Genomic DNA, 13,859 nt, shown 5'->3' on the forward strand with positions numbered 1-13,859 from the left:
CATACAAAGGGTTAAAACAAACAAAGGTAAAAGCTACTCTGTTATTATTAAAAAAAGGGGTCATCCATTAATTACATCACACGTTTAGGGGGGGGGGGGGGGGGGGGGGTCAAGAAAATGTGACATGTTGTGACAAGGGCGAAGGGGGACTATAACTTATTTAAATTATTTTATTCGCTGTACAGTTAAATAACAAGTTTTTGGAACGATAATCGTTTTTAATAGTTTAATTTTCTTTCCTAATCGGTTTTGAGTTATATGTACTTAATAATTTGCCTATTTCATTGAAAAAATGTGACGTCACACCAGAGGGGGTGGGGTTTGCCAAATGTCACCAAGTGTGACAAGGAGGGGGGGAGGGGGTCAAAAAATCTCGAAATTTCGTATGACGTAATTAATGGATGAACCCAAATATAGTTGATTGAAATATTCTGATTTGTACGAATTTAGGTCTCGGGCCTTCTTAAAAGGATATAAGATATTGGCAGAGATTTTAGGCTAATTTCATACTATGAAAGAATAACTAGACAATAACGACACTTAGCGCCACTTGCACTATCCCACTAAACCGGGTTACCATGGTTACAAGTACAATTTAACTCTGGGTTAACGGTTTAACTGAATATTTGGTTGAATATTTAAGACCCTGTTTCATTAAAAAAAAACGTGTTTATATTTATTTATCCTAATATACCTTATACAAATGGTTGTTATCTTATATGACACTTACGTTATTACGTCAAATTACGTTTCGTTTATGTTTAAAACAGAATTTATTCATGACTCACATGTGAGTCACTGGCCCTGCGGAACTGTTTGAGCATGACCCATAAGCTGAGTCGCTGGCCCTGAATGGGTTAATGGGATGGTGTAAGTGGCACTTAGTGATTTACATTGGCCTACACACTATTATAGAAGCCTTAGTTAGGCACAGGGTTCTATCTAGGGTCCCTCGCTTCGCTCTAGATTTAAAATTCGGCCTATGCCCTAGGAAGCCAACAATCTCTGTCGTTTCGAAATCCTCGATCCAAATCCGTCGACAGGTAAAAATTTGTTAGTGTCGTTTCCAGAAAAGGGACTTACTAATGTGGCACCTTTTTGCCTGGAAATGGCACATTTAAATATTGTAATATATATACATATGGAATCATTTACCTTTCAAGATATATAATAACTAGTCCATTTTTGTTTCTATACATTTTATACACGTTAGAATAAGTTTTAATATAACCATGAATTAATCCATAGTTAGGTATATTTAAAAAAAAATTTTTGTGATGCGCCTATTTTTATATTATTTCACGCATATACGCTTTTGACCGTCACAACTATTTTATATAACACGCAAAAGTAAACTATTGGAATGTATTAGGGTTTATTTTATACAGTAACCTGTGTTAGCGGAAGCCGCTCGACTCCAATTACAAAGAAAAACCGCAAATCGATGTACAGGTTAGCCGTTTGGTTTGGCACACGCATACTAGAGGTCAAAACAAAAAAATTTTTGTTCTTAAAAAAATTCCCGGGGGGGAGTGGTAAAACATTATTTTTTTTGTATGAAACCCCCCCCCCCCCCGGATTTTTTTTTTTAGAAACTGCGGGTCAAAAATGTTGTTTTGACCTCTAGTATGCGTGTGCCAAACGGCTAACCTGTACATCGATTTGCGGTTTTTTAATTCGAACGGCTTACACTAGTGTCGGCTATAGCCGACTGTGGCGGTCAAAGTGGTAATGAATTATTGAACTTATAAGTGTGCTATAGTATTAATACCTTAAAGGTACATGTTTCCATAAAAACTAGTATTGATTTGCTTTTTTAAAATAGGTGTTTGTAAAAAATATATGAAAAAAAAAATTAAAATCCACATGTCCTTTTTTTGAATTATCATTTTCGTACCTCTCCGTTAAGTCGTCCCATCACTTTATCTCTTTTCGCTTGGGATTCTGTTTTGACTTGATGCCTAACCTAATATAAGTTAGCTGACAGTTCAAAAGTGACAATTGGATTGGAGATGGAAATCCACAACGACGGGACTTAACCGCGTAAAATTAAATTTTAAATTTACCTCCGACGTTTCGAGGACGGCGTTGTCCCCGTGGTCTCGGAGAAGACTGGCTAAAGTTAACATCAACATCTTCTAGGCGCGCGAGTTTTTCGCAACTACCCGCACTTGATCTCGATACGTCGGAGCCCTACAGAACCAGTCTAAAATGTGTCATCGGCGAGATGCGTAACAAAGGCGCGTTATCGGAGAGCACACCTACACTGGTTTAGCGTTTATCTAGCCCGCGCTCAGGTGCCAATTAGAATGAGGGCTATCGTTTTTGTGCTCGCCAGTTAGCGCCACTGTAGATGTAGGTCCAGAAAAACAGATCTCAAAATTCTTCTATGCTTATTTTTATAAAATCAATACGTTTAATATACACAAAAGTATTTTAACGTCTAAATGTGCCATTTTTCAACCTGTTTAATTTTGCATATATTTTAGTTGGCACTTTTTTTAAACCACTAACATTTATTGAGCTATAAGTATCTATTGTCTACCATAATTAATCAAATATGGACAAAGATTAACCACAGTTATGAATATGGAGTGAAAATTCCCGATAATACGCCTAAAACCCCCAAAACTTATATGCATTTGACATTTTGAAAGACCTTCATCTACACTAGCGCCCCTAGCGGCGAAATTTAACGCGGTAGCCCTCATTACACGACCCTTTTTTGCAGGTAGTGACACGTGCGGTTTTACTTAACAATATACAATGGATTAACCGTTTGGGGTCAGCTAAAAATCGAACGACTATACCATTAGTATTATCATTAGAAGCAAGTAGACTGTGACGATGATAATAAGTAACTAGTTTATTTACAAACAAATTGTAACGTTATCTATGAAAAGGGACCTTATTGTCGATGGCGCTTACGCCATTATTAACGATGCTCCGATATAAATACAATGCCGCGCGACGCTGTGTGGCGTAAAAGCGTCATCGACAATAAGGTCTCTTTTCATATAAAATGTCCCAATTAATATCTTTTATTCCTTATTTAACGACGTGGGAAGCTCAGTACCTAACTGCCTGTAGTTAATTGTAAAATTAAGCAGAAGTTTTGTTTATTTCCTTTCTTCTTTCTCACGTAAATAAATTATTGTTAAACCGCACTTAATAGTTAATACACAGTGTACCATATTGAAATGTTGTCTTGTAAAGATCTTGGTAAACTCGATCGTACACCAGTAGTCAGTTAATGTTCATAGTAGTAGTATGGCTACCGTTTCATAATAAACACTTTAAAAAATATTTGTCTAAAATAACCGATGAATAAGTGGGTTCTTATATGTTATCCGTGTTTCTTCGTTCACATAACAGGAAGATAATCAAAAAGATATTTAAATAAATATTTCACACAGAAAACGTTGTTTCTTAAAAATCGCGATGTGACGTAGCGGGCAAAACCGGGTTTTATAATAATACATAAACACACACAAAGTCGTCTCACTGACATCATCAGTCCATCTTCCGACGCGTGGACGGTCACTCGCTCATTAAAAACATATCAACAATCATTAACTACAATAAGGAAATAAATGTAGGAAATAGGAAAAAAGGACAGTCTGTGGTTTTGAGTGTTTTATAATTGTGGTTTTTTAGTGATGAATTTATAAGTTTAAAAAATAAGACTATCTTGTCGGTGAGTTTGAGCTTTTAATGTCTTATTTGATAACCACTGCCCTTTTACTTGTGTTTATAAATATGTATATAAAGATGTAATGATATGTAGGTACCTCACTATGGTGTGTGTCCAGCTAAAAAGTGGCTACCTATTTGGTCTTATTAGAGAAAAGTTGGGGGTTTACTGCAAACATCGAAATTCTAAATGCGTCCATCTCAAACTCATTTCGATCTGCATTGGAGTTATAGAGAGATACACAAATTTCGAAGTTCGCAGTAGGCCCCATGTTTGAAAACATACCAAATCACTTTTGCCTACTTACTTAACTAATTAGTATAAATACCTACCTACTACTGGAAATGAGCAAAATACTGGTCGTTTATTTTGTTATTTCCTGCGTCATAATAAGTATTTTCGTACGACCAATCAAGATCAAATTATTCGTCTCAAATCGTTAAGCAATTAAGATTAAATTCTGTTTGGTCTTAGAATCAAAACGTTAAAAACGACATAATTGCGGTTAAATTACGTGATAATAAATGGACAGATACAAAGGTAAACATAAGAAATATACTAGTCTAGTCTAGAACTAGTCAGGTAAAAAGTTATTTGGTAGGTCACCTCGGTTATTGCAAGTTATGCTACCTTATCATTATCAAACATCACATCAAAACTAGTTTTTACTTTTATAATTAATTGTACCTCTGTTACGTTGGAAAACTTGTTCAAAAATGTACTTTATTTCATAATAATAGGGTATATAATTGAATCAGCTTCGTAATGTAACGGGGTGTTTTTCGTGGTGGGAAGTGTATAGTAGATACACGTTTTTTTAAAAAGTAATGCCACTAATTCCCTATAAAACGACCTTGTTTTTTGCTAGCCTTCAGACCGTAGGTTATCATTTAATTGCTCATGGAGCTAGTTGCAGCCTCCACCTAACCAGTACCTATTACGGCCTCTACAAACGACACGGATAATCTCATTCAATTTGCAATACATTGCATTTGCATTGCAATTATCTAAAATCGCAAGCCATTAACAAATGCCTGCCTGCAACAGCAAATGTCTGTACTCTGTAGAATCCTTAAGGATCGGAAAAAGATACGCCGATTGTTTACCGATTGAGATGCTTTGGAAATAGTTTGAGGCCCGAAGAAGGACATAGTTTGGGCATAGTATGGGTTTATCAATCATAATCATCAATCCACGGTCGAGTTCACAAACATTTCAAACCAACGTTACTCGCTACGCTCGTGGTTCAATTTTGGAATCTTTCACTTGCTCGGGTATCAATATTAGCATGAGAGGTTAAATAACAAGGTTGTTGTTCGAAAAGTGGAATCTTGAGCGTTGCGAGGGTTTTAAACAAAATTTGCCGCCGAGTAAAACACAAAATTTTTCACCACACCAACACGAAGAAAATTATGAATTGCAAGATATCAAACAAAATCAAATCCAAATGAACGTCATTAAATATTTATCATTCAAAATCATCATAGGCGGTGTGGTCAAAATAACTATTACACGCCTCTAAGACACTGACAACAGTGACAACAAATATATTTTTGGGACGTTGCCTTGTAGAGATGTTTTCTGCCCTCCGGCCGGAAAGCGTCAACTTTATGGCCCGCTGCGCTAAACGAAGTTGCCGCTTTCCGGCCCCGTCGAACAGAAATACTTGTACCTACATACCTAGCTCGGCCAGTAAATAAGAAAGCCTTAGCCTTCGCCTATCAATAGAGTACCGTGATTCTGGAAGGTGTATAATTTGTTAAGGTTTTGTGTAACCAGGGCGAAGCCGGGGCGGGTGGCTAGTGTAATGTGAACTCGGCCGTACTCGGGGTCAGAATATACTGGTCCCCCGACTCTGCGTCCGCGCAGTAATAGCAACTAAATACACGGCCAGCATTGTGATTAGGTTCAAGTTCAGTCAACCGGTCCGGCGAGAGGTCGTCTTCAATGTTTGCGATAACATGTGCATTTATTATACTAAATAAATAGTTCAGCGTCAGACGTATTCATAGACAAACAGCAAATTCAGTAAGATACTTACTAGACTGTGTTGTATTATCCCATGTTAGATTAAATAAAAGTGTCATTTTAATAAGTACGACCTAAATATAGTTTTTCTTTAAAAACTATACAGGATGATTTTGTTATGGTCAGCGGCCATACTCTGAAAGGTGAATATGAACAACTTTTATTATAGGGGCATCCCCAAAAACGCGAAAAAATCAGCTTTTTTATACAATATGTCTGATAATTTTCGGCGTTTTCGGTTTGGGGTTGAACCTATAATCAAATTATCTACATATTTACATCATAGACTAGATATATGGTCAGACATAACAAATATCGATGCCGCATGCCTTTTACCACTTGGCTAAGAATATCCTTCAGTTGTAGGTACGAATATCCCAAATAAAATTAAAAACCTTTGTATAGCCAGATAAGATGGCATGTTTAATATGTCATGAGGTCAAGTTGTTTCGCAATCGACAGTCTCGTTCGTTGCTAAAGGAAAATGTGTCAAGAGAAACGAATGTGTCTCTCGCCGAGTTATGCTCTAAAAAAGCGACCTATGCTTGAAAAGATATGTCTCCAACCTGGCTAAGTCGCCTACTGCTAGTAATTACACCTACACCTCAAAACGGTTTTAATTAAGTGCATCTTATCATAAGGTCAAGATATTCGCGATCTGAGTTGTCGGTTAAGGAAAAACCGCGATGAAATCCGATGTGCACATACTTAATGACGAAACAACGATCCAAAGTAAATTTACCGGTCTTGTGTCATTCAATAATTTCTCACGTCATTGAGTTTTTGTATGTAAGTTGGGTGGCACTGGCAATGCAATAGTATAGTGCCATCGAGCTGATCTGATGATGAAGACAGGTGGCCATGGAACTCTGTGATAAAAGTAGGTATAAAACAACGCCACCTAATTGACCTAATTGTGTTTTGGTTTGTTAGAATAGTATCAATTAGTATTAGTTGCCTGTTGAAAGAAAAGCATTACAGTCAATGATAAAAGCTTGTATCAAAAATGTTTTTTTTTTTCTACAAAAACCTTATTGAATTTTGAGCTACGTTGCAGAAATGTACCTGTTGCTGCTGACGGTGGCAGCTGCGCTCGCGCACCCCCAAACAAAGGCGGACGAGAACGCGATACTATTGGAGATCTTCGGCACCCCTCCCCCTCAGCAGGGGTCTACCACACTTGGCCTTGAAGACGTATGTTTGTGAATTATGCTACAATCTTACCAGCCAATTTTAGAGAGTAGCTTGGGACTTAGATCACAGAGGGCGGACACGCTATACATCAAAAATCACTTGCGTTTATATGTGTGAACGGCACGTCTGTACACGCGTCATGTGTCATAGTGTGAGTAAATTGCTTAAAAATAGTACTGAGCGGCCGGAAAACAGCCGTCAATCTGGTGTCGCGGGGCGAGGTAATTCGAGTCGGGGCGGGGCGGTGCGTGGCCGTTCTGTATGATAATACTATTAGATACTTATTCTCTGCTTAGATCATGTTATAAAAGTGAACGTTTATAACGTTTTTATTTTAATTTACCGGCAATATTTTGCGAGATGAATATACATATAGGTCATACTGAGCAAATTCTACTATGGGACATGGGACCAACCCCGAAATCGCGAAAAAAAATTAGTTTTTTCCATACATTTTGGCTGGTCAAATGTTGATATTTTCTATGGGTCAATTTTTTTTTCAACATTTCGTTGTTGGTCCCATGGCGCCTACCCAAAGTTGGTCTCTAATTTTGCTCAGAGGGCCTACCGCGAAAAACGAAATTTCGTTATAGCTGCATCACTATCGCTCTTGCATATTCGAGCAAGAGTAGTGAGTAATCTATGACTTATATACTTACGTCACATCGCAAAATATTGCCAGTTATTTAAAAAAAACCGGACAGGTGCGAGTTGGACTCGGCCACCGAGGGTTCCGTACAAATTTGACTTAGACGATATTACTTGCCAAATTTCATGGTTCTAGGTCAATGGTCTAAGAAGTTTCCTTTCTAACAGTTTCCATAATCAGAAACTAAAGAACCAGTGCTACCTGAGGTTTTCATCGATTTTTTACAAGTTTTGAATCATATCTCCTACTTTTGCACTACATATAGAATTATAAGACAAGCGGCTATCGGTTATCCAATCTTTAATCTCCATTTTTGTCTACCGGATTGTGAAAAAAATGAATACTTATTTATTTATGATTGTTTTAAACATTGTCTAAAAAAACACTTTTTTCGTATCTCGATTGCTGTGAAAGATCTTACTTATACGAAATCTACATATTTGGGTTCGTCTTAGACGTCTCTAAAAATTTGTCTAAGGTTTTAATTTTAAACTAATTAACACAAAAGTTATGGCCAGAAAACCAGTTTTTTAGCCTAAAATTGTTCAACTTTGATGCCAAATATTTCGAAAACAATGAACTTTGAAGTAAATATGGGATACTATATTGCTAAAATCCATTGCTGTTAATATGATAAGCTACAAAAAACATTAGAAAACTAAGGGATTCAAATCGAAGGGCATGGAATCCCCTTAATAGCATATATGATTTAACACGTCATCAAATGTGGCGGAACCGTTTAACAACCAGGCTGCAAGCTTAATATTTTTTTATCAACAGTACACAGTCCGTTCTACCGACGCGACGTCCACATTCACAGATGGCGCTGGAGAGTCGTGCCAATGCGTTCCATACTACCTGTGCGATGATCAGCTCAATGGAGTGGATGCTAATAACGCCTCTGTTACCGGATGGGGGTCTCTAGATATCAGGTACGGTCCTATAGATATATAAGTATTTCTTGACGGCGATTAATTCCAGTCAAAATGTTACTAAGAGCAAAGAAAACAGGTCTAATTCTATTGTTTCATGTGTATGTATGTACCTATACAGTCGCTATTAGATATATCGGAGCGGCCAAGGTGTCCACAATATCTGAACACGCACCCTAACGCCTTGACAATAGAGGCGTGTTCAGATACTTGTGAGCACTTTGGCCGCTCCGATATATCTGATGGCGACTGTACATGTATATATGGTTTCAGGTTTGGCAAGGATGACTGCCAGGAAAGCGTAGAGCGCTGCTGCAAGATACCGCGCACCGGGCCGGCTCCGACACCGCCACCCACTCCGGCACCGCCTGTCGGATGCGGCCACCGAAACCGGAAGGGGATAGACTTCAATGTGATTGGGGGCAGTGTGAGTTCAGTCCCAATACATAAACACCCCCCTATTTTAGCGTTTTCCTGGTAGCATCCAATAATGCTGGAATCTTTGGAATGGAAGGTTCTGACCCTCTGCCTCCTGTGACCTGCCATCTGTGGTAGCCGCTTTCGTAACAACTCGCTCTTGCGCTAATTCTTGGGATTGGGGTTTCAGTCTTGTTTAGTTAATTCTCCTTAGGATCTATATGTTTTAAATCTGATCTCCCAGAAGAATTGCACCTCGGCGGACTTTCTTTGATCAGATCGGGGAAATCCTGAAGAAAGGCCAGGTCAAGAGCACCCTAAACTGGCGAGCGTGTATGAGGTATGTTATGAAAGTGAAGGAAGTGAAAGAGGTATGTCAGGATCGTAGCAAGTGGAAATCCGTGGTCTTTGCCTACCCGTCCGGGAAATAGGCGTGATTATATGTACAAGAAAACACAAATGGCGCATTTTGCCTAAGTGAAGGCGTTCTCTACCAGTGAACCTGAAGGTACGAGTATAACTCCAGCCCTTATTTGTTTGTAGGGAGCGGAAGCCCAGTTTGGCGAGTTCCCGTGGGTGGTGGCGCTGATGGGCCCCAATGGATACATCGGCGTGGGATCTCTTATACACCCACAAGTGGTTATCACGGCAGCCCACGTCGTTGCGGGGTGAGTAAAACACTGTTCCGTTCCCGGTGGCGCGCGTCTCATCTGTTTTCCCACTAATTGCTTGAATCTTTCTACTCAAATCAAAAATCATTTTTTTTTGTCTTGCAACAAAGTGTTAAAGTAATACACCAATCATCATCAAATAAAGGATTTAATACAATAAAACAGACATAACTTGGAAAACCCCACTATGCGACGTCATTACGGCGATTGCTCATCCGTCAAGTCCTTGCCGCGCTATAAAATGGATAATTTCCAATACCGATTGTATAGCTGCACTCGCGAAAGCCTCATTATCGGTTATTAAAAGGTATACCTCACAGACACAGTTATAGATATGTATACCTTACAGACTAACATACATACAATAATTATAGTCTTAACACAACAGTTTTTTTATTGAGTCACCTGGCGAATCATTCCACTGTTGAACTGATGTGGATGCCGAAACAGACAGCTGTGCATTTCCGAATAGGGGCCCTGTTCCGTAGTAGGATACGGCAGATTTACACCCTTCGGCCAGAAGGAGCTCACTAAGGGTCGGTTGCACCAAACCGTCTGTCACCGTTAAAGCGTTCGCTAAATTTTATTGTATAGGAAGTTTCATAGATTTCTGCTGCGTGACATTGATCAGTCTGTTAACTTTGGTTGGTGCAACTGGCCCTAAGTCTCTTTGGTGGCATGTACTCAAATTAGAATTCGTGTCTTCAGCCAAGCACCGGGGACGCTGCGTATCCGCGCCGGGGAGTGGGACACGCAGACAGCCAAGGAGCGTCTTCCTCATCAGGAGCGGGACGTAGCTGAAATATACATACACTCAGGTATTTCACGATTTGCGTACTCACATTTTATTAAGCCTTTCATCATATAGCTTTTAAGGAGTAGAAGGTTTCAACATGCTTATTGCAGTAAGAAGATTAGGCTTTTACCCTTTGACCGCCAAAGATGTCATTGTCAACTGACGCGCGCGCGCGGCTACAGCCCAATATGAACCTTCGTGCAATACGACAAGGTTCAAGATGACGCGCCGCGCACGATAGGCGTGGCGTTTAAAAGGGGGTTACGGCTTTTATTATACTTATAGCTTTTAAGAAGTAAAAGGTTTGAACAAAGCCCATTTATTTTATGATCTCCGCAGTAAAGACACGAAAATAAAATTGATCCTAATAACGGTCGAGAGAAAATTCTCATTTCAGATTTCCAAAGCAAGAATTTAAAGAATGACATGGCTCTGCTGCGTCTGTCGCAGCCCGTGGAGTTGGCTGAGCATATAGGGCTCCTGTGTCTGCCAGAGCAGGGCGAGAGCTTCGAAAGTAGCCGAGAGTGCGTGGCCAATGGCTGGGGCAAAGATGTCTTTGGTAAGCAACATTCGTTTGAACCACCACACAACTAAATATCTAGTGTATGCTTTAGCCTTGGGTAAGGTATCTTTAGTAAGAACCTTCGCAATACTGCTGAGCATAGTTGAAGCGGTTGGGGCATATAGGGTGCATGTATCTGTCGGCAGCTTCGAGAGTAGCCGAGAGTGCGTAGCCAATGGTTGGGGAAAGGATGCCTTCGGTAAGCTTCCCTCGTAACCGTGGCAGTAGGGCATATCTATAGGATTGCCGTCTTTCAGGGTTGGACAAGAGCTGCAACAGCCGGGAGTGCGTGGCCAATAGTCCCAATAAATGGGGAAGAGATGTATTCATCACAAGGCAATTATGCCTAAATCGATACCTTTATGAAAGCAATTACCATCTCACCTTCTAATACAGCAATTTCTTTACGATCGCGATGTTTGCCTTCACCTAAAAACAAGGTATGGTAAATATCAAGACATTTCATTCATGAATAATTGGGTATTTTAGTAAGAGCAACCATAGAATTACCGGGTGGTTTACGAAAGCGGTTACGGTTTGCATTGCATAGTTTTAATTTAAAAAATATATTCTTGCAGGTCAGAAAGGCCGATACGCTGTGATACTGAAGAAAGTTGAGCTGCCCATTGTGCCGCACGGCATCTGCAACCAGCTGCTGCAGCGGACCCGGCTTGGACACCGCTTCCGACTCCACCAGAGCTTCGTGTGCGCTGGTGGGGAGGAGGGCCAGGATACTTGCAAGGTAGGTGGTAGGTTCGGGCTAGAAGTGAGAGGGAATCCGAGACAAGGGGGTGCAGAAAATTAAAATCATTTTTTTAGGGTAAGTACCTACTTACCTCCCCTACACGTAAACTGGGGGTGTAATTTTTTTTTCGCTTCAACCCTACAGTGTGGGTTATCGTTGGATACGTCTTATAAAACGAATAGGGGTCTTACACAAACATTTTTTGATAAAGTGAATAGTTTCGGAAATAATTGCTCCGAAAAAAGAAATGTGTCCCCCCCCCCTTCTAACTTGAACCGTGGGTAAAAAAATAAAAATAAAAAAATTGTAGATATAGAGCTTAAGAAAGACATTAACTGAAAACTATAACGAACATGATCAGTTCATCCGTTTTTGAGTTATCGCAAAAAGTCTCCCCTTCACAGTAAAACCACGTACAGCCACAGTTAAACGTTATTACGACATTAAATACGTTATTAATGTTTTTTGCTATGGATTATTATGACTCCGATTGAAAGTAAGTTCTAAGGAAATAGTTATTTGTTATACAAGGGTGCAAAGTTGTATTTTACCCGCGAGTGTTTCAACACACGAGAAGTAAAATACATTTGCACCCGTGTGTAACACAAAACTTTTCCCCTCACTAGCGAGGAAAGTGCAACATCCACAGGCGTTAGATCATCTTCATCCCTGGAATCACTTATTTCTGTACGATATTATAACAGAAAACACTGGAAATTCTGAATTTTTACGTGAGTCGGTGAGAAGTGTTTTTAAGTAAAAATTTTGACTAATTTTGTCGAGAATGTTGACATTTCTGTTCTGACGTATGAAATGTCAACGAAGCGTTTTGAAATTGCATCGACTCAACTTGTGCGTTCAGTATTATATTTACGGAACCCTACACCGAGCATGGCCCGACATGCTATTGGCCAATTTTTTCGAACTGTCAAAATGATTTTGATCTGACGCCACAATCAAAATACCTACTCTTTATAGCTTTATACAGGTTTTAAAGTAGAAAGTTTGGTATATTAATTTATTTTTCATCCCCACCCTGCACCAACACTTGCCCAAAAATTCCCATTATGCTTGCAAATAGAAATTGTGTCTAAAAATAACTGCTGTCTACGTTTCTCTATTAATCTTTTGGTGTTCCATTTCATTCATTGTGTTAAATAATTTATTCTAAACTAGCTTTTGCCCGCGACTTCGTCTGCGTGGACTTAGTAACCGCAGCTAGAGTAAGAATAGCGCCTGGAAAAATTCTCATAGCAATCTAAATTTGCATATTATGCACACAAATTAGCAGGCACTTCGTTAATTATCTCGATTCCACCCCGCTTTTTACTTTCTTAAGGGATGATTTTCGCGATAAAAACTATCCTATGTCCTTCTCAGGGACTCAACCTATCTCTATGCCAAATTTCATCTATATCGGTTGAGCGGTTTAAGCGTGAAGAGGGAACACACAGACAGACTTTCGCATTTATAATATTAGTATGGATGTCAAATACCCAATTAGATATAATAGTTTGTCTTAATCTGTCATTTTAACTTATATATTTGTAAGAAAGTTATAAAACATAATTTGTGGCTTTCCATCAGAGAAGGGGTGCTACTCTGATGGAAAGCCAATTGACTAATTGAGGCTTGTAAAGTTTTATGAATAAGGTAACCTCTTGCTTTTCCCCTCTAGGGCGACGGCGGCGCTCCTCTAGCATGCCCCATCGGCAACGACCGTTATAAGCTGACCGGCCTCGTGGCGTGGGGCATCGGCTGCGGCGCGCGCGACGTGCCGGCCGTGTACGCCGCCGCCGCCATGTTCCGCCGCTGGGTCGACGACAAAATGGCCGCCTGGGGCTTTGACACTACCACTTATTCAGCTTGAGTTGGGCTTTTGTGATTTTATAACATGTGAATAAAATTCAAAAGGTAATGCAATGTTTTTAATTTTAAAATTCTTAAGATATTGGTAGTATTGGTACCCAGCACTTTTAGGACCCCTTTAAATGTCTAACTGAGAAACGCTAGGGATTATGCGGCATCGGCATGATAAGGTTGTATTAGGTATATATGTATTTAGTTAGAGTGAGACAGATATACGCGTCCGCCATCATGTTGCGGCGCTGGGTGGATGACAAAATGGCCGCCTGGGACTACGACACCACCATTTAGATAGTAGCTTATGT

At 39.6% G+C, this 13,859-nt stretch overlaps 1 protein-coding gene across 1 annotated transcript; it reads left to right on the plus strand.

Moving 5' to 3' along the window:
- The first annotated feature begins 3,498 nt into the window (after window positions 1-3,498).
- Window positions 3,499-13,584, plus strand: LOC134752395 (phenoloxidase-activating factor 2-like). The gene is made up of 9 exons (XM_063688104.1): window positions 3,499-3,697; window positions 6,780-6,916; window positions 8,346-8,497; window positions 8,771-8,924; window positions 9,458-9,582; window positions 10,294-10,403; window positions 10,779-10,940; window positions 11,522-11,685; window positions 13,367-13,584. The coding sequence occupies exons 2-9, from the start codon at window positions 6,782-6,784 to the stop codon at window positions 13,556-13,558; spliced, it is 1,194 nt and encodes a 397-aa protein (XP_063544174.1). The 5' UTR covers window positions 3,499-3,697; window positions 6,780-6,781; the 3' UTR covers window positions 13,559-13,584.
- The last annotated feature ends 275 nt before the right edge of the window (window positions 13,585-13,859 follow it).

Source organism: Cydia strobilella, chromosome 24 (assembly GCF_947568885.1).
Source record: "Cydia strobilella chromosome 24, ilCydStro3.1, whole genome shotgun sequence".
In the NCBI taxonomy this organism is placed as follows: Eukaryota; Metazoa; Arthropoda; class Insecta; order Lepidoptera; family Tortricidae; genus Cydia; species Cydia strobilella.

Coding starts and splice junctions, on each gene's coding strand:
- LOC134752395 (XM_063688104.1), top strand. CDS start 6,782: ATGTACCTGTTGCTGCTGACGGTGGCAGCTGCGCTCGCGCACCCCCAA. Junction 10,941..11,521: donor CTGGGGCAAAGATGTCTTTG/GTAAGCAACATT, acceptor ATATTCTTGCAG/GTCAGAAAGGCCGATACGCT. Junction 11,686..13,366: donor AGGGCCAGGATACTTGCAAG/GTAGGTGGTAGG, acceptor TTTCCCCTCTAG/GGCGACGGCGGCGCTCCTCT.